This window comes from Manis pentadactyla, chromosome X (genome assembly GCF_030020395.1).
Source record: "Manis pentadactyla isolate mManPen7 chromosome X, mManPen7.hap1, whole genome shotgun sequence".
Lineage (NCBI taxonomy): Eukaryota > Metazoa > Chordata > Mammalia > Pholidota > Manidae > Manis > Manis pentadactyla.
Genome location: NC_080038.1, coordinates 695,386 through 721,911, shown reverse-complemented (window position 1 = coordinate 721,911; position 26,526 = coordinate 695,386). Strand labels below are relative to the sequence as shown.

Genomic DNA, 26,526 nt, shown 5'->3' with positions numbered 1-26,526 from the left:
GGCCGGGGGGGTGGGGAAGCCACACTCATTAGCAGGCTGTGGTGGGTGGAATTGTTCACATCCTGCCTCCAGGAACCGGGAAAGGGAGATGACCCGAAACAGGGCTTTGCAGGTGGGATGAAGTGCAGGATGTGAGGTGAGGTCATCCTGGGGGAGGGTGGCCTTAAATGTAATGACAGCTGTCCTCATAAGAGGCAGGAAGGAGCCTCCCCTGGTGCCTGTGGAGGGAGCGCAGCCCTGCCCGGCCCGGACCTCAGACGTCGGGCCTCCAGAGCTGGGAGGACGAACGTGTGATGTGTTAGAGCCCCATCTATGGTGGTCCACTGTGGCCCCCACACGTGTGCCACGCTGCCCTGCCCGGCCCAGGGCCACCCTGCCTACACATCCAGAGGCAAATTCTCCCACAAAGAGTCTGGCTTCTCCCCTTCCCAGCCAGCACCTCCCGTGTTCCTGGGCCCCTGGCAGAGGCAGGAATTTTTCTCCGCCTCCCTCCAATGCCCCTGTGGCACTGAGAGCCTAGGACAGAGCCCAGTAACCATCTGCTGAGCACGCACGTGAACTGTCTTTGTGGGGACCCGGTAGGGGCGTATGGAGTTGTGCCAAATGTGAAGCTGCCCCCAGCAGGCACCTGCTCAGTCATGGCCTTTCCGGGGGGAGACGACATGAGACGGTTGGCCTCACCCACACTGCGCCCGGCTCATCCTGTTGAGCAAGGCTGTGGGCAGCACCTTCTGGAGACACCGCCTCTGTGGCCATATCCCAGACAGACAGCACAAAGGTAGCGTCACACGAGCCACAAGGAGGGTCCGTGCTGTGCTTCTCTGCCTGTCTGGCCCAGCACTGGCTGCCCACGCAGGGACGGGATGGTGGGGCCCTTCTTCCAGAGACAACAGGACATGGAACCAGGAGCCCTGGAGGCCAGGATGCAGTGGGGGCCTTGGGCAAGCACGCCCATCCGTGCACACCGTGTCCTGGCAGGGCCCTCATGCTGCGTCCGACAGGGTGTGGGGCTGGTCCCCAGTGGGGCCCCAGGAGTCCAGGGGCACGTGGCTCTGAGCGAGGGGTGTCTGGTGAAACAGGTTTCTTATTCCCCTTGTCACTTAAACGCAGTCAGTGGCTGCACTGCCAGGCACACAGCTCGGGGCCTTTCTCTGTGTGCCTGGCATATGATGGGCTGTTTGCTAGTGCCAAGAACCCACGCTCGGAGTCCCCAGTGCCTGCCTCCGACACCAGTTTCCAGCCCTGTGCCGCCCCCCTTCCATTTGACTGGTCAGCGGGAAACTAGGGCTTCCACCCACCCCCATATCAGGGTCCCTGGATTGCCAGCCCTGTTGCTAGACTTGGGAGGAGACTGGCTCGGTTCTCCAGTTTATCAGAAAGGATGCAACTCCAGGACAGCCAGCCAGGGGATGCACAGGGCGCAGAGCTGCAGGGGCCCAGGGCCTCCACGGCTGGCCTCCAGCGTGAGTCCTGGGGTCTGAGAACAGTCACCATTGCCTTTGTCTGTATGGCTGCACCAGAGTCTTGTCCATGACTCATGATCGGCAGCCCCCTCATCGTGTTCCCTGAGCCCCCACCCCCCATCCGCTCCCATCCCTGATCCTGCATGGGAGCTGAGACCCCCCACTTTGTAGACCCTGCCTTGCTGACTGCATGAATGTGCAGGGTGCAGAGTGTCTCCACCCCCTTCTGGAGGGCTCTCCCAGGCTCGGAAGCCCCCTCTCACCCATTGCTGAAGCCCCCTGCCCCCATCTGCCTCCACGCTGCTGACATCCTTAGACTCAGGGCCCATGAGTTTCTCCAGCCTCAAGACTTCAATTGCAGAGGTACGTGTGGGCCCGGGTCTCTGCAGGCTGGGGGTCCGGGTCTGGGCGTTCCCCTGGGGACACGGGCTTTTGCACAGTTCCCACCCTCCTTCCCTGACTCCCCTCCCTCACCCCCCAGGACTCTGGCTGCATCTCCTCCTTGGGCTTTGGCCCCTGGACCTGCAGGGCCGGACCAGGAAGCTCTGGAAGCCGCTGTCTGCCTGGTCCACAAGCGCCCCTGGTGGCTAGTGTTTGACGAACAGACACGGGATACACATGGGGAAGGCCAAAGGTCACATCCCAAACCCAGACCTCAGGTAGGTTCTCTCTCCACCTAAACCCCACGCCCCGGGGACGTCTCTTCCCTCTGAAGTCCCCTGGCACCGTGGCATCAGCTGTCATACTGCTGGGCTATTGTTCTCTGGCACGCTCAGTGTCTGAATGGTGGCCAGTTACTGCTCGTGGGGGACAGAATGACACCCCCAAATAGTCCGTGTCCTCACCCCTGCTCGTGGGGGACAGAATAAGGTCCCCAGGGATGCCCATTTCCTCACCACCCTGTGTGTGGACAGAATAAGGTCCCCAACGACTCCATGTCCTCACCCATGAGTTTGTGAATATGTGACCTTACGAGGCTAAAGGGAATTTGCAGAAATGACAAAGTTCAGGATCTTGAAATGGACAACCCTGGAATATTCGGCTGGGCTGACATGGTCACAAGGGTCCTAATATGGGGAGGTGGTGTGTCCACGAGCCATGAGATGGTAGATCTGTGTGGCGTCACATCACTGGGTTTGGGCCATTTGTTAGCAAACCCATCGTCTGCCTGACAGCAGCTGATGGTGGGAGTGGACAAGCAGCGTGTCCCCACTGGGAGAGCCGAGGCTCTGTGACCAGATGCGACCCTCTGTGAGGAAGGTCCCCTGCTCCCCAGGGGACAGAGAGGGCTCATCACCGGGTCGGGATCAAGGACGTGGAGCAGCCCCTCCAAATGCAAGCATCTTTGCAAAAATCACTGTTTTAAGTACAAAAATGGAAAGCTATACAAATGCTCAAAACAGAACAAAAAATGGCTTCCAGAACATCTGGGGGTGTGGGCATGAGAAGTCAGGGGCTTGTGGGGGCCTCCGTCAATTCCTCCACGGTTAAGACCTCTTCATTGTCCCCTCTGCCTGCGCTGGGTGGGAACTTCTCCCAGATCATCTGAGGACAGAAAGGACGGGTGTCCGCTGGTCAGGAGCCCGTGGGCAGTGGCCGGCCAGAGCACAGTAAGTGAGGGGTGCTGAGATCCGCTGCACCTCGGATCTCATCTGCCCTGGGACAGCTGCTGACGGGGTGGGAGGGTGGAGGAGGTGCTAAGGTCCTGGGGCCCGTGACGCTGGGGTCCCTCGGCTGGGCTCGGACACTACAGGGCAGCCCCAGGGTCCCTTTCCCCTCCGCCATCCTGTTCCCACCCTGTATGCACCTGCTGGTCGGACTGATGGTTATCCGTCAGTTTATCTTTGATCCGTGGGATCGGTGGAAACAGCTTGTACTTCCCAATGACCCTATGAGACAAAGACGGTGTGAGGGGCAGGCCCAGGGGCTCAACTTCCTCTTGCACCAAAGGGGCCGCTCTGCCGGGCCTCGGGAGAAGCATCTGGGCTTGTCTCTTCAGGACAAGCATCGCAGGTGCTCGGACGGCAGCCTCAGATCTCTGTGCAGTGCCTGCCGCCGAGAAGTGATTGTCCTACGCACGCGGGGTTTGCTCGGCAGCCCTGCCGTGGCGCCCCCACACCCTGCCTGGTGCTGACCCCCTGGTATAAGCCTCCCACAGGGGAGCCTCCTGACAGTAGGGGTGGACGTGCCTCTGCAGGCTGGGATCCCAGGAGGCCTTCCAGGAAGAGGGCAGGCTTTCTGGACCCCGAGGGTCCGGTAAGACGTATGGGGGCACATTGATGGCTGGGGGTGGGGTGGCGCTGGAGGGAAGGGGATGCAGCACAGGAGGCCGATGGGGACCCCCGTGAGCGCAGCTGACCCTGAGGAGGTGCCATGTCCGGCTGCAGTGTGGGGCCAGGAGGGTGGGCCTCACATGGCCCACGGCACCAGGATGGGACCCCGTCTGCTGCCCGCCGGACCACGTGGCTCAGTGGCTCCACCACCGGCCGTCTGAGTTCCACCCAAGCCCCGCGCCGGGCCGCTCTGTCATTCTCTGTTGCTCCAGCTCTCTGACGTGCCTCCCTCTCCAAGACAGGTTTTCCGGTAGAAAACCCATGGACGAACCCACTGCTGGTTCCTCCTGGACCTTCGGCAGGCGCGTTTCTCCTGACGGGAGAAGCTGGCAGGCCTGCGAAGGAGCCTCTCTCGTCTCTCTCATCTGCAGGGCTGACACCAGCCTCTTCCTGGGGTTACCTTTTTAAAAGGCAGCCGAGCAGCAGGGCGCACGCGAGGGTTCCCAGGACCACCAGCACATACACATGCACGAGGCTGGCTTCTGTTTCCTCGGAGCCTGCGGAGAGAGGGGGACCCACCAGCCCCCTGGAACAAACTGTCCACACACGGCTAGCTCACCACATTCCATATTTCCCTTCCTTTACTAAGTTTTCCTTAGTTCCTGGCTATGGAAAGATGCTCAGACCAGGAGGGAAATCTAATCAAAGGTGGTACCCAGTCCTGAAACCATCAAGAAGATGCTCACGACACAAACCAACCCCATGAGAATGAATCCCAAACATATAAAATACTCTGAGCCCATGACTCCCCAATTTAAAGATGGACCGAACCGCCCCCCTCTCCAAATTTCCAGGCAAACAGTTTAAACAAAGTTGACTCGCATCCACGATTAAGCTTTTACTGTTGCCTATCAACTGTAATATGCGCTTTTTACATTAATTGTTTTTATAATAGGACACATTTTATCTGTTTGTATTTAAAACTCTCATTGACAAACACAATTCTATCCAGGTTGTTTTTAACCAATTTTTGTGTCTGCTCTTGTGGGAGTTTTCTACACGGACAGATAAAATGTGCCCTGTGTTGAAAACTCTATTCCTGGAAATGTCTGATTTTTTTTTTCCTTTTTTGTCCCTTTTTAAAGCCCATTTTTAAATTGAGTTGTTCGTGTTCTTGTTGGCTACTCAGAGTACTTTCTATATGTTGGATCCTTGGTCCCTTATCGGATATACGACTTGCCCACATCTCCCGTTGCATGAGTTGCCTCTGGAAGGTCTGCGTGTCCTTTGCTGCACAAAAGTTTTGCATTTTGATGAAGTCCGGTTTAACTATTTTCTTTTCTTTTTTTGTGTCTGCTTTCAGTGTCACAGCTAAGAGCCCACGATTGCAAGTGGAATGTTGCAAATATATTCCTTAGCTGCCCGTGGTCATTTATGATTGATTTCCTGCTGAATTAACTATGTCAGATCAATTTTACACTGGCCGTTACCAAAGTCATTCATCTTGAATCAGGAAAACCAAAAATACTGTAGGCATCACCCTAGTGGCTGAAATACTACATTTGAAAATGTGGGGAGGGTGAGGGGGTGCCGGTAATGTAGCTTCCAAGCACATGATGGGTGTTACAAACATCTAACTCCTTGCTGGCTTGTGAAAGTCAGTGGTAGGAAGCCTGCCGGGTGTGTCTGCATTAGTTCTCTGGACGAGTTCTGTCCTGATGAGGAGGAAACAGCCGCAGAGCTGAGATAGGTGTTCCCTGACCAGGAACCGCGGCAGGTGGCTGTCGGGACCAGGACCAACCGATGGCTCCCAGGTGGGCAGGCGCCTTAGGAAAGAGGCTAGGTGCCTGCCCTCCTTTGGAGTCACCTCATCAGCCTTTGCGGAGTCCCCGGGGAGCGAGGCCACCCGAACACCCCGGCTCCCTGAGCTCCCCGGGAAGCAGCTCCCAGGTCACACTGGGCAGTGAGTCCCTGCAAGCACCTACCGAACTCCACGGGTCTGCTCCACGCGCTCCAGTGCTGGATCCGCGAGTCTGAGGTTCTCACCCTCACCGCATGTTTCCCCCTGGGCTCCGGGCTCGGAAAGTTGTATTTATTTTCTGCGTCACCAGACACCTCAATCTTTGGAGGAGATGGAAAGTAAGGGTTGTCAGCTGTGCTCAGACAACGAGGGCGTCAAACGGCACGTCCAAAACAGAGGAGAGATGAACACGCTCTCCCGCCTTTATAGGACACCAAGGCCATTCTGTAAGGGAAGCAAAAGCTATTGTTCATTCATGCTACGCGGCTGCCGTGCTGTCCAGAAATAGGTGGTTTATAACGTTAACACGTGTCTCTGTGTACGGAAGGCTCGGGAGGAATGCTCAAGTGCAAAACAATGACAGATCCCTCCATCCACTGAGAAAACCATTCCTGGGGTCTCAAGGATTGTGAACATACATGCTGAAAATACGTAGCAGCCGCAGCAGGAGAAACAGGCCAGTAGAGGGGGGAGGTCCCACCTACTGATACTCAGGTAACCCAGTTAAAATTCCTCACCAGACGGAGGAGGATTCCGAGCTCACAGAGGTCCTGACCCTTGATCAAAAAGGGCAACAATGATCTACAGGTGCTCTGGAGGAAATAAACCTAAATCTTAAACCTCAACGTCATCTCAGAGTTATGCTTGTCCCCAGGCATGGCCACCATCTGCCAGGTGTGCATGGTGTGTGTGTCCATTTGACTAATGGACAGTTACACCATAGGGTGGGTTGTGGGTCAGAGTTCCACTCACCAGCTGATTTCCACTATGTTGCATGGTGCTCTAAAAAAAAAAAAAAAAGGAGGGTTCATTTTTCTGCATTTGGGTTTTTTTTCCCAGGTTCTGCCTCATCTCCCTTTGATGCAGCTGGGAAACCAGGATGGCCAAGGGAGGGCTGAGACCCCCGTGCCCGTGGTGCTGGACTCCGCCTGCCTGGACGGTGGGCGCCTGTACCAGGAGGAGCCCTGTGCTGCTCCATTGTGCCCCGTCTGAGCCACTGCCCGCGGCCCGGCCCTCCCATGGCCCTAGGGTTGCTGCGGTGCCCCCAGGAGGAATGGCATCCACTTACCTGCCTCTGAATGTCCAGCTGGTACTGGAACTCCCAGCCGGTCAGGCTCTGCAGGGTCCTGGGCTTCTCCCAGCGAATGAGGCAGTGCGATTCGTTGCAGTGCACGGTGACATTGTGGGGAGGGCTGTATCTCTCTGCAATGAGGACCCAGGTCACACCCCTGAGCTGGAGAGCGTCCTCTGGGCCATGCAGGAGAGCCCCGGCTCTGCCAGCCAGCTCCAGGAGGCCACCGGGAGGTGCGGTGGTGGGGTGGGGTGTTGGAGGGGGCCGGCTCCCCTGGGGATGAGCACCAGGCTGCTCTGGGGGGGTCCGGAAGACCTGGGGAGGGAGGCGGTGACGCGCTTGGAGGGATGCTCCTTTGACATGTCATTAGTGGCCTGGAGCAACCTACGGATCAGCAAGCCTGCAGGTAGAAGACAGGCTGGCTTTGCAAGAGACTGTGTGGGCACAGGGGTCCTCCTGGAGAGGCCAGCCTGGGACAGAGCCCTGGAGAGAGAAAGAGCTGAAAAGAAGGGCTGATACCAGGATGATGGCTCAGGATGGGAAGAGGTGCTTAGGCTCTGACAGACGGTTCCAGATTCTCAGGGGGGATGGAGGAGGTCGCATCTGTGCAGGGCTGACAGTGTGCACCTGTGAGCCGGCCAGCAGGCTGTGGGGAGGGGCCGGCGTACCCAAGGCAAGGGAAGGGGGTAAAGACGGGGGTCTGGGGACATGGAGTCCTCATGGGGCTGGTAAAGGCATGGTTTCTGGCTGGGGGAGTGGAGGCATGTCTGCACAGGTCAAGGAGCCCGTCCTTCAACGGTAAACAGACGTCCGCCTGTGGCCGCTACAGTGGCTTCAGCAAGAAGCAGGATGGGAGTTCTGCATCTGGTCCCACCCTGGTCAGCAGCCATTCCATCCTAAAACGTGAGCCTTGGCTGGAACCCTTTCAGGGACTCTTGGACATGGCCGTATGAATTCCCTTCCTTGGGGAAATCTACATTTCCACGCATCTGGGCATATATTTCACTTTCAGATTTCGAGGCACTGTCCCAGCCTGCACTTCTGATCCAACTCCTCCTTGGGTTCAATTTATTTGCTAGATCAGCTCCCAGAACTCAGAGGAACAGTTTACCCATTAAATCCCGGGTTTATCGTAAAAGGATGTAACTCAGGAACAGCTGGAGGGAAGACATGCAGGGGGCCAGGCAGGGGAAAGGGGCACGGACCTTTCACACCCTCTCTGAGCGGCTAAGTTCCCGAATCTCCACGCCTTCACCAAACCAGAAGCTCTACAAACCCTTTTAGTTTTATGGAGGCGTCATTTGTAGGCTTGACTGATTAAATCCTTGGCCACTGGGATGCATTCAATCCCCAGCCCTTCTCCCCACCCCGGAGGTCAGCGGGTGGGGCTGAACGGTCCACCCTCTGATCCTGGGCTTCGTTCCCCTGGCAACCAGCCCCCTTCCTTGGGGGCTTTCTCAGAGTCACTTCTTCCCATAACAAAAGACACCTTTGTCGAACTCCTTCACAGGAAATTCCAAGCGTTTTAGGAGCTGGGAGACAGGAACTGGGACAAAGAGCAAATATATATTATTATAAATTACGATATCACAGGATTGCATTTTGCATAATAGTTGGATTTCTTGGGTTAAATAAAAATGCTAGGAACATGCGGGGAGAAAACAGATGGGGATTCTTTTGGCAGGAGGGTGGCCGGATTAAGGCCCCGGGAGAGGTTTGTCCTGCAGTGAGGAATCGCAGACAGCAGGGGGCAGGCTTGGCCAGTACACCTGCCCCTGGCTAGGGACACGCCTGCGCAGCTCCCCCAACAAGTGAGCCCAGAGGCCGGGGGACTCGTGGCCTCTGAAGGTTAACCCAAGAGTTGGCATTTGCTGAATTTTCCTCTGCAAATTCCCAATGACATCCACCTCGCCCTGCTCTGGGAGTGGGTGGGATTAGCCACGGGGACCTGGGAATTCTTAAGGGATCCTAACAAGTTACCTGAGCACCCAAGGAGCACCCAGTAAGCAATCTGGGAACCTCTGAAGCCCAGCTGGAGGATCTGGTCTAGAATCTGCTTGCTTGCTTTTCTGGGGGGTGACTTTCTAATTTGGGGACATGAATGACCGAGTCCCCCAAAATGCAAGAGAAAGCTGTGCTGCTACCATATGGGGCAGGTCCATGAAGCGACCAGCACCGCCCCCCACACCTACCTAATCTTCCCACTCTTTGGTCCTGGGGTACAGGGGCTGCATATACAGGCTGTGTTAGTGCCAGACCCCTGGGGGCTCCAGGGGGAGTGGAAGGGCCCTCGTGTTCTGAGGGGTGGGAGCCCACCCACGGTGCAGTCTCATCTTGTCACTGCTTTTGATTCAGAGTAAAAGGATTGGGGAGACACTGTGGCCGACTTCTGTCCTGGGTATGTGGCCATATTCTTCCATAGGACCAAAAGGAACAAGCAAACGGATGCATCCCTAATTTTGGCAAACTCTAAAACAAACAAGTGACATGAGTATATTGTAGTGGCTTGGACACTTCTGTCCACCCAGAACCTCAGAAGGTGACCTTATTTGGAAATAATGTCAGACATAATTAAGGATCTTGAGATGAAGTCAGCACGGATTAAGGGGATGCTTAAATCCAATAACTGGTCTTCTTAGAAGAGGAGACACACAGACACAGAGGAGAAGCCTCGTGGAGATGGAGGCAGGGACGGGACCGGTGGGTCTACACAACAAGGATTCCTGATGTCACCAGAAGCTAGGACAGAGGCAGGGAGCAGAGAATCTTTAGAACGCCCACAAGGAAGTAACCCTGACAATTCTTTGCTTTTGGGTTTCTGGCTTCCGTAACTGTGAGACAGTACATTTCCATCACATTAAGCCTTCCAATTTGTCGTTTGTTACGACATCCCAGGAATCTGGTGTATTAACCACATTAAATCACAAGTCCTTGTCCTCACCTATTGCCTTTAATGACAAAATGGAATCGAAGAACTGGATTCCTGTTCTTTGACTGGTACCATTAACCAGGAAATAATTATGAAAAGTCAATCCCGAGAGGTCTTTGAGGTGACATCCCACGTGGATTTTCAAGTCGTCTATGTAACGAGGACACTCTCTTTCAATTTTTCTCCTGTAAGATTCCAAATACTTTGGAATCAGAAGATTCAAGGCATTTCACCCCCCTTCCCTGTATTTTTTATGGTTTTGTACATGAGGTCAACACTTACCTGGAGTCTCGTATATATAAAAAATATTGGACATCATCGGGGGCTGCTTGACCCTTTGCCCAAGTGCAGTTCATGAAATACGCATTGTAGATGAAACAGGAGAAGTTTTGGGCAGCTGTGCCCTCCTCACCTGGGAAAAGGCAGAGATAAAATATGTTATGCATGAGAATTAAAAGGGGATGGAGCAGATGGTTTCATGGTTTGAATGTCTGCCAAGCATTCCAAGAAAAATAAATAGATATCCTTAAACTCTTCCAATAAATAGAAGAGGTAACACTTTCAAAATCATTTTATAAAGACAGCATCACACCGATGCCAGAGCCAGACAAGACACAGGAAAATTACAGACCAAGATTCCTAATAAAATCATGAACAAAATACTAGAAAACCAAATCCTAACAGCACATTAGAAGGATTGCATACCATAACCAGGTGGAATTTATCCCTGGATGCAAGGATGATTCACCATGTGCAAATCAATTGGATTTGATAATCAGCTACATTAACAGAATGAAAGAGGAAAAACCACATAATCATCTCAATAGCTGCATGAAAAGCACTTGACAGAAATTCAATATCCATTCGTGATAAAAACTCAACAATTTGAGTAGAGAAGGAAATTACCTTAACATGATAAAGCCTACATATAAGAAAAGCCTACAGATAACATCATACTCAATGGTGAAAAACTGAAAACTTTCCCTCTAAAATCAGGGACAAGACAAATGTACCTTCTCTTGCCATTTCTATTCAACATAGTACTGGAAGTCATGGCCAGAGCAATTAGACAAGAAAAAGAAATAAAGCCATCCAAACTGGAGAGGAGTAAGTACCATTCTCTCTGTTTACAGATAATGTGGTCATACATGTAGAAAACCATAAAGACTAAACAAAGAAAAGTTATAACTAACCAAAAAATTCAATAAAGTTGTGGGATACAAAATTAAGCTATGAAGATCAGTGGCATTTTTATTCACTAACAACGACCTATCCAAGAAGGAAATTAAGAAAACAACCCCGTTTGCTATAGCATCAAAAAGAATAAAATAAACAGTAATAAATGTAACGAAAGGTGTGAAAGACTTTTACAATGAGTGTTATAAAATGTTGATAAAAGAAATTAAAGAATACGCAGATAAATGGAAAGGCATCCCATGTTCATAGATGGAAAGAATATTGTTAAAGTAGCCATAGTACCCAAAGTGATGTATCACTTCAGTCAAAGTCCCAATGGCATCCCTTACAGAAATGGAGAAAAACAACCCCAAAATTCATACAGAACTGCAAAAGACTTCAAGTAGCCAACGCAATCTTGAGCAAGAAGAACAAAGTGAGAATCAGTACACTGCCTGATTTCAAAATATATTGCCTATCTACAGAAATCGTAATACTGTGGGACTGGAATAAAAATAGACACATAGATAACGGGACAGATTAGAGGCTCAGGAGTAAATCTGCACACTTACACTCAACTAATCTTTGACAGGAAGGTCAAGAACACACAATGGATGAAAGATTGCCTGTTCACTGAATGATTGCGGGAGAGCTGGATATTCATATGCAGGATAATGAAACTGGATTCCTATCTCACACCCTATACAGAAGTCAAGTCAAAGTAGATTAAAGACTTAAATATAAGACCCGAAACTGTAAAAATACTAGAAGAAAACATAGGAAAAAGGCTTCTTGTCACTGGATTTGCAATGATTTTTTGGATATGACACCAAAAGCACAGGCAACAAAAACAAAATTAGACAGTTGGGATTGCATCAGACTAAAAGCTTCTGCACAGCAAAGGAAGTAATCAGTAGTATGTAAAGGCATCCTATGGAATGGCAGCAGTTATTTGCAAACCATAGATATCTGATCGGGGGTTAATATCCAAAATATTTAAGGAACTCAAATAACTCAACAGCAAAAACAAACAAAAAACCCCAAATCTGATTAAAAAACAGGCAAAGGGTCTGAATATTTATTTTCCCAAAGAAGCCATACAAATGGTCAACAGCTACATGAAAAGATGGTCAACATCATTAATCATCAGGGAAATGCAAATCAAAACCACAGTGAGATATCAACTCACACCTGTTATGATGGCTGTTATCAAAGAGATGAGATAATAAGTGTTGGCAAGGATGGAGAGAGAAGGAACCTTTGTTTGAGAATGGAAATTGGTGCAGCTATTATGGAAACCATGGAGGTTCCTCAAAATAATCAAAATAGAATTACCATGTAATCCAGCCATCCAACTTCTGAATCCAAAGGAAAAGAAATCTGGATCCGAACGTGATCTATGCACCCTGTGTTCATTATATAGTTATTCACGACAGACAAAACATGAGCAACCTAAGTATCCATACACAGGTAAATGGATAAAGAAGATTTTGTGCATATATAGAATGGAATATTATGCAGCCATAAAAAGAAGAAAATCCTGTCATTTGGGACAATACAGAGCCACCTAGAAGATATCATGCTAAGCGAAATAAGTCAGAGAAAGACAAAGACAAATACTGTATGACCTCACTCATATGTGGAATCTAAAATAGACAAATTCATAGAAACAGAGAGTATCATGGTGGTTGCTGGGGGTCAGGGTGAGGGATGGAAGATATTGGTCACAGGGTACAAAGGTTGTTTTATAAGATGAATGTATTCTGGAGATCTAAAGTACAGCATATTGTTAACATATATAGTTAATAATAACATACTGCTTACTCATAATTCACTGAGAGTATATTTCAAACACAAAAAATAATAAAAGAAAATGGCAAGTAGGTGACAAGATGGATATGTAGATGGCTTGATTGTAGTAATTGTTTCTCACTGTATATGTATATTAGAACATAAACTTCTACACCATAAACATGCATAATTCCCGCGTGTCAATTATATTTCAATAAAGTCGAAAAAGGGGAGATCCAACTCCATGCAAGTGGGGGGGGGGTGCAGAAGGGTCACTGTGATGTTTTCCTTACCTGGGTTAGGGTAGACCAGCTTTTCTGAAATCAGTCTTTGGCTGATATTTGCTGTAACCATGAGTGTGACACCTCCATGGAGAGAAGAGTCTGGAAATTTGCAGCGACATTTTTTGTCCGTAAGCTACAAAGTTAAAACCAGCCAGAGAATTAGGAAAACAGGCTTCTTTCCACTCAGCTTCATGTCCCTTGCTCTTACATCAACCCTGTGACACCATCTGCTTCCCCTCGTGAAATCTCCCCCATATGCCTTTTCTGGGGCGATGCCTTGCAGGCCAGCTTGAAGGTGGGACCCCAACCTGATGGCCTATAGCAGCATTTAGAAGGTCGGAATCCAGCTCACATTTCAGGGATCCTGTTAAAGAGCAGATTCCTATTTGGCTAGTCCCAGATGGGGGCCTGCGAATCTGCATTTGTAACAAGCTCCCAGGGGATGCTGGGTTACCACGTTTGAGCAGCAAGATCCCTCATCGCTTTACACTTTGTGGAGCTTAACGTACCCTCTTTTAAGTTATTGAGTTTTCTTGTCCTATCTCATACCCACCAGCCTCCCACAGGCTTCATGCTTACATTGTATCCAAGTCCGTATATTTTCACTGAACTGTCAGGACTGTTGCCATTTCTGTCTGAGGATTAAGTCTACCATGTGGGTGATCTCTGATGGATCAACTGACCAAAGGCTGCCCTTCCATGCAGGCAACGCAGGAAGTTCCCCTAAGAAACACCCGCCGAAGGGGAACAGAAGTCTGTAGGTCGCAGAATAACCATTTGTTTTTCTCCGGATCACTACTGTTGGAAATTACATCCCACTGAAAGATATCCCTGAGAATTCTGGGAGCATCCCAGTGTCTGCTTGGGACCTATCCCTGCTCCCTGGGTCTCTCCTCCTACCAGCCAGCCCCATTTCCTGTCCCTTGGGCAGCTGATTGTCCTTGAGGGTCCCACCCCCTTAAGTCCCTGTAGCTTCTGCTGGGTCTGACCTCACAGAAGCTCTGAGCTGTGCATCTAGAGCTGTCATTCTTAGACATGTCCCCAAGTCATGCACGTGTGTTTCATTTGTACCTGTTATCTTGTTTCTAGATCGACGAGAACTGCGCACATCACAGTCATCTTACCATTATTGCGATTGGTCCTTTTTCCTTGTGAAACATCACACATTCCACGTAGGTGGCATTTTCTTGGCAGTCCCAAGTCAACGTCATTCTCCTGGGGTCGAACTTCATCTTTAGACTGGGGATCGGCTCTACTGCTGGAAAATCTGAAAGATGTGGTTACTGGATGCAAAAATGACTCTTTTCCCATCTCCACTCCCCCAAACAGACACGTCCCATGTCTTGAAAGCAAAGATCAGGGCTGGGACAAGCTGTCGCCCCTTCTCTGCTCCCAGGCGGTCCCAGGACATTGGTGCATCCTCAGAACCACCTTCCTTTCCATCTCTCCTAGCCCTTTCTCCAAGCAGAGATATCTACTGTGGAAGTCAACAAAGACCAATCAAGTGGAAACAACCAGACTGTATTCAGAACTGGCTATTGTAAGGGACTCCGCCGCCATCATTTGCATTTAGCAGAGTGGGCCGTGGAGTGGGCAAGTTTTATAGTGGACAAGAGGCAGTCTGGGCTGTGCCCCGGCCGGAGGCTGCTGGCCTGGAGAAGATGTGGGTGGCTAACTAGAAGCAGGGTATCCTAACTGACTGGTTAGGAGAGCATTTTCAGCTCTCTCTGGTTGATCCTAAGTTGGAAGCAGAGACAAGACTACGGAACCCATCAGTTATTGATCAAGTCCTGGGCATTTTGGACTGATTGTTCCAGAAGTTATGCTAGCTTCCTGGATTGTTCTAGAGATAGCAATCTGCTTCCCACAAGGCGGACTTGGGGCCAGCGGGCTGGCTTCCAGGGCTGGTTACTGTAGACAGGGGGTTGGTTCCCTGCTCAGACGGCTGCAGACATCGTGGGCTAGGGCACTGCTTTTACTATGTCCTGGCTGCTCTCTGCTGTATATTCACTCCACTCTGCACAGTGTCTCTGTGCGGTGCCTCGCTCTCACACTTGTGGACCCGTGCGCCCCTCCCAGAGACCACCTGTCTCCGGGTGTCCGGGCCCTAAAACCCGATGAGTCACCTCCTCGGCTTCTTGACCCTCCTCCCTCCCCAGCAACCCCATGGTCTCCCACAGGCTTAGTCCTCCCTTCACATCAAACTTCTGAGATGAACAACATCGGTCCCCAAGGCATCTACAGATCTTGGACCTTCCATTGTAACCTGTGGGTTCCATAAAAGCTCTCGAGTTCATACCCAACTAGGAACACCCTGAACGGTCAACAGACCTCTGGGAATGCAGATACACTGGAATAACACTTCCTTCCTGGTGTTAGCGAGCTCCTGCACCTGCCTGCCCCCAGGGACTCCAGAGCTAGTGGAGTCGATCCTACTCCATGTGCAGTTCCCAATAAGTCCTCATGCAGGACAGGGAGGCAGCCACCTCACCATTAACCTGTACAGTGTCTTGGGAGAGCTGGGGAGGACAGAGACAGGGGTGCGCACACCATCCATATTTTCAACTCAGACAGAACCACGTTTGGAAAGACGTATGTGGGTTTGAGCTCGCACCAGCTGTGTGACTTTCGGCGGATTGCTTAACCTCTCTGTTCCCTGGTCTCCATTTCTGCTACATAAAGCAATCACGTCTCTGCCCCAACAAGGCTGGTGAAGAGCTGCAAAAGCGAACTGTACTCCAGCAGTTCCCAAGCGGTCATTTCAGGAGCCGCAGCCCCGGGGAGGGTTCCCTGATCGTGTTCCTTGGGGATCATGGCGTCCCTGTCCAGCCCCGGGAGCCGCTTGTACATGAGCTTCCTGCACCTGCATGAACTCCTGCCACCAGGTGAGTTCCACCTGGAGGGAGCCTGCTGTCTCTAGGACCTGACCCTCCACCACGGTCCTTGTTCCCCGCACACCATTGGTCAGCACTGATTTTTTAACAGACAGCAGCCCAGGAAATGCCTACTTCCAAGACACCCCACCACCTGAATTCCTTCTAAATTGCACTTTCTACACTCTTTCTCCTTCCTGAATCACCCCTGATGTGATCAGTCCCCCCAGGCCGTGGTGATTCCTGCTCCCTCCCCAGCACACTGTACCCAGTTACTGTGGCCTTTGCCCCCTGCCAGGATTCCAGAGTCCTTACTCTTTTCATCTCCTCTGTCCTTCTGTTTAAGTCACTCAGTCCCTCCTGCAACCCCCTTGCTGGGCGACACCCCTTTGCCCATGGGTGGGGCCAGGAGATCCTTTGATGCAGGGCTGACCCGGTCCTCATCCCGGCCCCACCCTTTGAGGACGGTCATTAGCTTCAGTCATGGCTAAACCTCAGTTTTTCATCTGCAGAGTGCATGGACATTTATCAGCCTCCCCAGAAGCGGGTGAGCACGCCAGCCAGCCGACCCCACGTACGCAGGTCCCATGAAATCGGACACAGGCATCGGCATGAGTTCCCACATAGCCATGACATGGAACAGGGCGGTGAGGAATGGGGTCCAGCGCGTGGACACACTTACCCCGGTGCTCCTGGGTCAGAAGGGACGCCGGGTGCAGAAACAGAGACAGCAGAAAGGCTGTTGCCAGGGGGCCCACGGGGCTGGCCGATGGAGAAGGAAGTGCTGCAGGGAGAGAGGCATGTTTTGAGGAAATCGGCTCTCATGGGGGTGGGGGACTGGGGGCAGACATCCCAGCCATGTTCTCCTCATCCTCAGGGCGATGTTCACGCAGGGGCAAAAGCATCGCCCCCTCCAGCGTGGTGGCCAGCCTGAGGTCACCGTCAGCTGCCGAGGGGCTGCAGGTTCGGGAACTGAGAGCCTGTCCTGAAGTGTGGGCACGGGGCCACCTTCCTGTCACCGCCTGCCTCCCTCAGTCTGTCCCTTGCAGGAGCAACTCCCTGGCTCCTAGGCACTAAAACGCCGCGCACCGTGGCCGAGGATCAGGTCCCCGTGTGCCGTGTGACCGGGAGCGTGTTTCAGTGGGCTTCCCACCTCTCCACCCCAAGATACTGTGAGCCCCCAGCCATAGCTGTTCCTCTGTCCCCAGGAAATGGGTCCCCAGTGCCCCGGGGCTCTGCACACGCATTTTACACGCTGAGCGGAGCGTCTCTCTGGAGCACACTGTGCTAGAGCAAGCTTCTGCTGACGGTGGGACTACGACAGTTTGGGATGTCATATGTAAAAAAAGTAGGCACACAAATCACTTGATTATTCCCTGGTGTATATTTATAAGACATATCTAATTGATAATATCTATCTTTACGTACAATTTTATATATAATATGAGTTACATGTAAGTAATGTCTATTCCTACAACTATGAATGGTCTTATAAACAATACACAAGGACATTTTGTAAACTGATCTGTAGCCTCTCGATGCTGGGAGCTTGTGTATCTCGGACCATTTTCCACGATGTGTTCACTACGTCATTCTCATCCAACGAGGGAGGTATTGACATGCACAGGAGGAGAGGCAGAGAATTGGCCCCTTGTGTGGTGTATGCGCTGTCTGAGCGCGATGTGCATGTACAGCCTTCGCAGAGCGGGACCACGCGGGTGCTTTCCTGCCCCCGAAGGGAGCTGTGCCCCATTGCCTCGTGCTGTGGCAGCGGATTCCCACTACATCAGCCGTTTCAAAACCTGTGCATTTGATCTCCTATGGTTCTGGGGGTCACAAGTCCCACAAGGGTTGCATGGGGCTCAGATCAAGGCGTGGGTAGACCTGCTTCCTTCTGGAGGGTCCCAACAGAGTTGGCTTCCTCGTCCGCTGCAGCGTCTACAGGTGCCTTTGGGCTTGTGGGTCCCTCTCTATCCTGATGGCTTGTCACGCCCACCTCTGCTTCCTTCATCCCATGTCCTCCTCTGCCTTGGACCCCAGCCTCCCTCTTATAAGGACGCCTGTGATGACACGGAGCCCAGCCAGATAAGCCAGGATCATCCCCATGGTGAGGTCCTTAACTGAATCGTATCTGCCAGTCCTCGACCACATGGAAGGCCACACATCCATAGCGCATGGGGTTGAGGATGTGGACAACTTGGGGGACATTATTCCATTCAGCACCTGGGAATTTTTAGGGACGTCATTCTGTCCACACACGAGGAGAAGGACATGGACATCTTTGGGGACCTTGTTCTGCCCACTACATGGGGATGAGGATGCCGGCATCTTTGGGGAGATTAGTCATTTCTCAGTGACTCTGATGCCCAATCTCCCCTCCAGGGACCAGCCTTCGTCCCCCCACCTACTCCAAAGCCTGTGTGACCTCAAAACCAGGAACCGATATGGCCGACTTCTCTCTTCTGGAGAGTCAACTTCCTGAGACGGAGTTTCAGTATCTCTCCCTGACGGCGTGTGTGGGGATTTCCTCTTCCCTGGTGAGCCTTCCCTGTAAACCAGCACGTCGTCCAGTATGAACCTTGACTGGCCCACGATTCCGTAGGCCTTGAAGCCGTGGCTGACCCACAGCACTGATTTTAAGATATTTTGGGGGAAATGACAGGCACTCTGTTTCTCATTGCTCTGACTTTCCCGCAGGAATTGGACTGGATTTTGGGGAGTGGAACAAGAAATGGTGGGTCAGATTTCCATCCTGATATTGGTGGATATTTAGGGCAGTGAATTTCCTCTGCATGATCCTATAATGGTGGATATACACCCTTACGTTTGTCCAAACCCATAGAATGTGCAACAGCCACAGGGACCCTGTTGCAAAGTATGGGCATTAATCAATAATAATGTGTCAATACTGTCTCATCAGTTGCAACAGATATAGCACATTGCTGCAGGGTGCTAATAATAGGGGAGGCCATACACAAGGGCAAATGGGTGTATAGGAACCCCCAGACTTTCCGCATAATTTTTCTGTGAACCTCAAACTGCTCTAAAATACAGTTCATTAAACGTGTTTTTAAAAGCACAAGCACAAAAGCCAAGTGCCCTCATACAAAGCCACCTTCAATGGGACCCTCAGCTTGGGTTTGGGGTGATGGCCCCAGGTCTGAGCCCCCTTCCCCTAATGGCATTTAGGGCTGTTGATACTCCTGCCATGAGGTTCTATGTCCCTGAATGTTTCCATCTTTCCGCGCGTGTTTCCTTCCTGCTCACCCCTCACGTCCACATGCGCTTTTAACGCTTGACCTTTCCTTTGAGGTTCCCCTTGTTTTATGGGACATGATCCCGTTTTCTGTAGTTTCTTCACATTCACGGAGGAAACCTCTGGAAAGCTGACTTTTTGGTGTATTTGTTTCCTGGGGGTGCAAATTTGCTTCCTACCCTCCTGTGCTCTTCGCTTGTAGATGTTTCCTTGATCGATCCCTTCCCTACTTAGTCTTGTGCAGTGTCTGCCCAGGGGAGGTCCAGTCACCATGCCCCCAATGCCCTCGCACATCCCGTCCCCCCTGTCACTGCCTGACTGCCCATCTCAGACACCTGCTCACGTCAGTCACACCCCAGTCCCAGGTGCTGACTGCCCACCAGCACCAGGCTACCCTCACCTCTTCCTGGACCCTTCAGCACCTGCCTCTTTCTCTGCCTTATCTGTGGAGTGAAGGGTGGACGGTCTCATCTGGATTCCAAAGCCCTTTCTCCCCCTGGACCTGTCCCACCTTCTCCACCTTGTCCCAGCTGGAGCCCAGTGGTGGAGAATGTGACCACCTCCCCAACCCATGTGCATGCGGGACAACCCCCAGCCTCAGATTCCTGCCTCCCAACCTCCCTGAGCCCGCCTCCTCCTGCAAAAACCTCATTTACTATCAAAGAGGAAATAAAAGCCACGGACCAGACTTATTTCAACTTCCCTTACCTGCCAGCCCCCCATCCCTTCTCGGCGCAATGGGGAAGCACCAGCCTTACTCCACCTGTGAGCAGGATCTGCCCCCCCAGCCTCTTCCCAGGTCTGGTCAGCAGCGCTCGGCGCCGAGGGGCCTCCACACTGCAGCCCAGAGGCCGTCGGGGAGGACCCTGTGCTCATCTAAGCCCACCGCGCTCTCCCTCTCTGCTTGACTTGCCTCCTCTCTGCTCTGCTTTTCACACTTGCAGTTTGTCAAGCGCCCTGCCAGTGGGGCTGAGCTTCCCCTGATCAGGGGGAGTGTGGGTGGTGAGGCAGGGCGACGTGGGGACTGCATTCTGAGGCTCCCGAGGTCCCCATCTGGCCACACGTGCTCTTGGCATCCATCCACCGGCCTGTGAGCTGGCATCTCCTTCTTAGGCCCTTCCGCCGCACCTGCTGGCGAGATGCCCTGCTGCAAGTGGCCGCGGATGCCCACCCTCTTCACGGGAATGGGACGCCCTACACTATGGCATAGGGAAACTTGGCCTTGGCCAGACAGTTCCCCATTCTTCTTCCTCACAACCCCGCTGGCTTCTTGCTCATCATGATGGAGCAAAATGGCAAACTTGCCTTTAAAAAAGCAACTGAGTCATCCAATACCCCAAAGCAGCAGGCACAGGGGTCCAGAGTCAAACAGTGCTGTTTGGATGAAACCGCTAGTCATGTTGTACGGCTCTTGGCCAAGGACCGTGACAAGCCCTCCGAAGGGCAATTTGGGCACTGCATGGAATAAATGGCGGGATGATTCATTGGGTGCTGGGGTATACCATGACCGGGTGCTGTTTACTTCCATACCCATCAGGGGGCAGCTCCCGGTGTCCGCACAGACGTGGCTAGAAAACTGGAGTCCAGGGAGGTCTCCCTGCTTCCTTTCATTTATTTTTGCCTCAACTTAAAAAAAAATCCAAGCAAAATTCACATGGTGCCAAATGCACCCTTTTAAAGCGCACAACTTGGCAGCCTTTAGCATTTCTGCAATGTTTCCCCATCATGCATGTCTTGTTCCAGAACATTCTCATCCCCCCTCAAAAGGGGACCCCATCCTCATTAAGCCACCCCTCACTGTTTCCCTGCCCCAGATCCCTGGCAATCCCCAATCTCCTTTCCGTCTCCATGCGCTCTCCATTCTGGGTGTTTCCTATACACAAAACCTGGTATCATATTTTTGCTGGTGGGTTGACTGCCTACCTACTTTCTCTTCTTCTTTCAGTTCTCACCAGACTGAGTTCTCTTCCTCTTTAGATTTCAGCTTTATATAGCTGTGGCCTGGAAGGAAGATGCTGGGCTCCATCTCTTAGTGCTTCTCCAACTCGAGGCACAGGAACCACAGCTCAGATACAGGCTCTGACTCTGCCCACTGGGTGAGGTCAGAGACCCCAGCGGTGCTGGACGTGGGGCACCTTTGCACGAGGTTGGATTCCCAGCTCACGGGGGCCTGGGGCATGCGGTCAATCTCGATTTCACGGCTCTGCAGGTGACTGCTGCGAGCTCTGAGATAAGCTGCTGTCAGCAGAATGTCTGCCCAGATTCCCCTTGTGGATGACTGCTTGCATGCACCACTTCTGAATGCATCCGAGCTTGGGGGACCACGTCCAAACCAGGTTTCAATTCTCACATGCACAGGCTGGCATGAAAAACTCAGCACACTTCCCATGCAAGCCAGCTGATTCCTAGGCTAATTCAGACCTGCCAGGGAGTGCCCCCCCAGGCTCTTGGAGTCACTGCCTGGGTACCTCCTCAGCGGGCATCCTTCATCATCGAGCAGTCCCCATTTCCTACCCCCAGGTCCTCACTGACCTAAACCACGAGCTGCCAGCCATGGAAGCTGAAGGAGGAAAACGTGCTGTAGTGACCCGACACATTTGAGGACCACAGGATGGGAGCCACCTTACCCCACTGCGCCAGGCTCCCCGTCAACCCGCTGTCCTTCGCTGTTCCTTGGGGCTCCAACATTGGGCTCTGACAACCCTCTCCCTGGTCAGTAAGTGAGCATACTGATTACCTTGCAGGGGCATTTCAGTGCAACACTTCCTTTTTTTGTCCTTATTCCCTCCCCCTTCCTGCGGCGCTTTCTCACTACATGCAATTGGGAAACCTGTGTGTGGTCAGTGAGTTCATTGTGAAGCCTAAGTCTTCAGCTCCCAAGATAGTCCCCTTTGGATGGCTAAGCTTCAGTGGGAGACACACACACACACACACACACACACACACACACTCTCACAACCCCCTCGTGCTGCCTAAAAGTGCTGGGAGAAGCCAAGCACAGAAGACATGTGTTGAGGCACCAGCTCTCGGTGCCATTGCAAAGCCCGGGGAGGAGATGCTCATAACGTGGAAGTTTTCATTGGAACTGTAATGATAGCAAAGGTGAAGGGCAGATTGGACAGAATATGCCTCTATGGTTCCCTGTTCCTGAAGGAAGGACTCCCTTCGGCACCAGCAGAGAAGGTCATCTTCCCTAAAATCTCAAGAGCACAAGTTCCCCAAGTCTACTCCAACTGGTGCCAACTTGGAGTAATTTACCCGACCTTCACCAAGCACCTCAGGGGAGAAAACCTACCGGAGTTGCAGGGAGCAGGTTTGCAGTTCACGCTGGGACAAGGCTGAGCAGAAGAGACCTGGGGACTTAGGGCACACACACACCTTTGGATGTCCCCTGGGGGGGTTCTCTGCAGGAGGAGATGGGAAGAGTGAGCTAGCCAGGGGGCACGGAGGATGTACTGACTCCCAGGGGCATTACGGGACAGAGCTGGTGCACATGGGCTATGGAGCATTGGGGAGAGTGGTGGGCATCTTCTCATGACGAGAGGCACGGATGCAGGCTGGGCTGGAAGGTCACCCGACAGCACATGTGGGTTGGCAGTGTCCCGTGGAAGAGAATAAGGCTCACCGTGGTGTCTGTTCTGAGCAGACTTGACGAACCACCTGGAGAGGTCATGCACACATAACCTTGTCTACGTTGAGGCTGAAGTGAGCAGAGAATCACTGGCCCAGGGCATCCCTCCCAATGGCAGTGTCTGTGCTGGAGAACCCTCCCTCCCTAGCGGTCTCGGGAAGCTGAGGAGCAGAAGACTGTCCACACAAGACGACACCTCCGTGACACTCACTAGGGCTTCAGGGTTGATGAGATTCGGGAATGTTGGTGCCTTATCAGAGCTGCAGAAATAAGAGGACCTGGCACAGGGCATGGACTTAGGGGAGGAAAGGCAGTGTTCAATCTTGGCGTGTTTAAGTAACTTCCCGGAGGAACCGTGAAGTGGGACAGCTAGCCGGGAGTTGGAATCAAGGGAGAGATTTGGAGAACTGATGTGAAGACGTTGCACTGAGCTTCTTTCCTGGAAGGAAGGGTTGCCCGTCATTTATCATTTGAGTCTCTGCAGCATGGAAAATCCCAGAACACACTTGTGTGGTAAAGAGTTAACTTAGCAGACCTGGGTTGTCCACACCCTGCCCATTGCAAAGAAAGGTCTGACCCTTGGCCGACTTCTGGGAGGTCACTTAGGAGCCCTTGGACGTCCCTCCTGATAAGAGTGCATTTGTTTGTCTAGAGCCTTGGGCCAGGCAGGAGATTCTGTGCTGCAATGCGACTTAGGTTAGGGCTTTGGGTCTTGCCACATCAGACCTCTGGAGGGACTGGTCACTGAGGAACTCAGGTCAGTCCTGTGGGTATTTCCACGCTGTGTGACTCTGACCCCAGGCAAAATCCTGGACACCAGAGTTTGGTGAACTTCCCTGGCTGGCAATACACCATGCATGTTGTCACATATTGTTGCTGGGACAAGGAGGCATGTCCACAGTTCCAAGAGGAGAAGATACCTGTAAGCTCAAGTCTCCGGTCTCCTGGACTTTGTCACAGGCACATTTTGCCTTTCCTGATTTTAATCTGCACCCTTTCATTGTATTAAACCAGAACCATGAGTGTAACAGCTTTTCTGAGTCCTGTGATTCTGTCTAGAGAATTGTTGAACCTGAAGGTGTCTTAGGGAACCCGACACAATTCCTATTTACTGCCGTGCAGGCACCACGTCCGGCCAAGCATGACACACACAGAAAAAGCTAATAACTAATGGGCTGAACAAGATGTGTCTTGGTGTGGGTAAAATTGTAATATTTCCAGGATATCTCAGCTGGCTTTGGTGCATCTGCATATCAACAGGTGTTCCTCAGGGGTGGAGATTAGTAGTCCATCTCCATATCAATGGGTAATTACCTGGGCGACCAAGGGCTTAAATGAACCTGAGAGGTTGAGTGGGTGGGGGGCTGGCTTGCTTCTGCTGGAGCAGGAAAGAGAAATGGCCCCAGACCACAGTTTGTAAGCAATCAACGGGTTTTACACTTTATTTCTCCTTTTGAGTGATTTCAGTTTTAGAGGTCTTTTGTCCTGGGATTTTCTCTCCCTGAACTTAACACCTGGGACCTGTGCTTTCCATCTTCAGCTATTTGCTCCTGGGCTTTTCCAGATCTGCTCAGAGTTCCCCCCAGGGTGTGGACAAGGGAAGGGAGGGTGAGGGATACCCTGCCTGGTCTTGAGGAGCTTGGTAGGGTCCTGCTGCACTGCCTGGGGAGAGCATGGGGGTGGGGGTCAACTGCAGTGACCACTATCCTACTAGGCAGCTGGTGAGGAGACTCCGCAACTTTAACAAAACACACCAATCATCATTTTATTTGGGATATGGGTTTTTTTTTTTTTTTTTTCCTGATGCAGTAATTCGTAACCTTTCTGTAGGCTACTTCCTAAGAATTGGATGTGGAAGTAGGTGGGTATAGCGCGGCCTTCCAGGAACTCAGAATGCAGGCAATGTAAGTCTGTTCCCTGCAGCACCCATCCATCTTCCTTGGCACTGTCACTCCAGCCAAGCAGATGTGGAGGGCTGGACATCTCTCAGGGCCTCGGGGCTGGTCACCACGGCTGGCATTGCTGGATGAGAGAGAAGTCAGCTCCCGTCACGCACTCCAAGGAGCCCATTGGTGCCTGACGTGCCAGCAGTGACTCAGAGGCCACTGCCATCTTCGCTGGGTGCCCGCAGCTCATTTCTACATGATCAAGTGCCTGACACAGTGGATGAAGATGCCCTCATACCCTCCTCTTTCATCTATGGGATGAAGTGAGCAAGGAAAGAAACTTAGAAACACCCAGGCCTCCTGAATGGTCCCTTTCCCTTGAAAATAAAGAAAGAGGACAATTTCTCAGGTGCACATGATCAACAATCCATCCTTCCTTTGATGGTGGTGATGATGGCGATGGTGATAATGAATTACCATCATTCTAAATGGGCAAATTAACAGAACTCTTACATAGGGGCTCCCACATCCCATACTCGGGGCCACCTTCTAGGGACCACAGGTTGGTCCAGAATCCGAATCAATCAGAATTCTCCAGAGAAACAGAACCGGTAGGATGTGTCTGTCAGTAGAAGCTTTATTTTAAAGAACTGCTCACACAGTGGTGGAGACTGGCAAGTCCCAAATCTGCAGGGTGGACCCAGAGGCTGAGACCCAAGGAAGACCGCATGTTGAAGGTCAAGTCTGAAGGCTGCCTGGAGGCAGAAGTCCTTACGAGCATCCCGTAGTGGTATGTGCTGTACTTCTAGTGTCACAGCACATCATGGACTGTCTGCTCTCTTCACTACTGGGCAGTGATCACCACCCTTTAATCAAAGTACAGAACCAATTCCAGAAGCCCCAGAACCCGTTCAGAAACTTAGGATGCTATTCCTTGAGAAGCACTCTCTACCCCCCAGAAGCTCACAAGTCCCATATCAAAGGGAAGCAAATGCCTGTGTGTACTCGTGTGGAAATTGAGGCACTCTGGGTGCCTGGGGGACCCCTCGGCTGAATCACCATATTGGGGGTGTCTGCGGGCAGAAGGCAAAGGGAAAAGAGTGCTCCAGGAACCCGGAATAGCACAGACAGGAGGCAGTGCCATGCTTCAGGATGCAATGGCCCACGTCCCACAAAATTCACTTAAAGTGTATAATCCAGTGGTTTGGGGTACATTCACCGATGTGTGAAACTGTCACCACTGTCCATCACACAACATTTTTAGCCCATCACAAAAGAAACCCCTTACCCCTTCAGTATCCCCACTGTACACTGCCTTCCCCCAGCCCTTGCAACCCTAACCCACTGTCTGCCTCTATGGATTAGCTTGTTGTGGATGCTTTATATAAACAGAGTCACCCCCGGTGAAGTCACTTGTGACTGGTTTAGAAGAAGGTTTTTGAAGTTTTTCCAGGTCGTGGCATGGATCACTGCTTCATTACCTTTTTAAAAATCGAGTTGAAATTCACAAGGCAGAAAAATTAACCATTTAGGGAGGTATCATTTCTGGCATGAGGTACAACTTACAATATTGTACAACCGTCATCACTACCTACTTCCAGAAGATGCTCTTCACCCCAAAAGGAAACCCTATAGCTAGTAAGCTGTCACTCCTCTTACTTTGCCCCCCCTTGCCCCTGGCTACTACTTACCTTCTCCAGCTTTATGGGTGTCCCTGTGTTGGATATGCCATATAAATGGAGTCATGCATTATGTGTCCTTCTGTGTCTGACGTCTCTCAGGGAGCATGATGTTTTCAAGGATCGGCCACATTGTTCTGTGTGTATCAGGATGCCCTTCCTTTTCTTGGCTGAATAATATTCCCGTATGCGG

General features: G+C 51.7%; 1 protein-coding gene across 4 annotated transcripts; it reads right to left on the bottom strand.

Annotated features, from left to right (window-relative positions):
• Positions 1 to 1,850: 1,850 nt before the first annotated feature.
• Positions 1,851 to 21,866, bottom strand: LOC118935963 (granulocyte-macrophage colony-stimulating factor receptor subunit alpha). 4 transcript variants are annotated; one of them, XM_036932670.2, is made up of 12 exons: positions 21,765 to 21,856; positions 16,564 to 16,665; positions 14,133 to 14,266; positions 13,018 to 13,141; positions 10,040 to 10,169; positions 9,770 to 9,942; positions 6,826 to 6,959; positions 6,510 to 6,539; positions 5,722 to 5,857; positions 4,197 to 4,293; positions 3,271 to 3,352; positions 1,851 to 3,008 (listed from the first exon to the last, which is right to left on the bottom strand). In XM_036932670.2, the coding sequence occupies exons 1-12, from the start codon at positions 21,823 to 21,825 to the stop codon at positions 2,913 to 2,915; spliced, it is 1,299 nt and encodes a 432-aa protein (XP_036788565.2). In that variant the 5' UTR covers positions 21,826 to 21,856; the 3' UTR covers positions 1,851 to 2,912. The 4 variants fall into 4 exon arrangements, with proteins under 4 accessions (XP_036788565.2, XP_036788566.2, XP_036788568.2 ...); XM_036932671.2 differs by having other exon boundaries at positions 14,133 to 14,263; XM_036932673.2 differs by having other exon boundaries at positions 1,852 to 3,008; positions 14,133 to 14,291; positions 21,765 to 21,784.
• Positions 21,867 to 26,526: the final 4,660 nt, after the last annotated feature.

Bases quoted from the DNA above. Each gene is read 5' to 3' on its own strand.
- LOC118935963 (XM_036932669.2), bottom strand. From the start codon at position 21,825: ATGTTGGAGCCCCAAGGAACAGCGAAGGACAGCGGGTTGACGGGGAGC. The intron at 6,540-6,825 runs GTAAGTGGATGC...TTTTTTTTTTAG, and splicing joins AGCTGGACATTCAGAGGCAG to AGCACCATGCAACATAGTGG. The intron at 3,009-3,270 runs GTGCATACAGGG...TTCTGTCCTCAG, and splicing joins ACCATCAGTCCGACCAGCAG to ATGATCTGGGAGAAGTTCCC.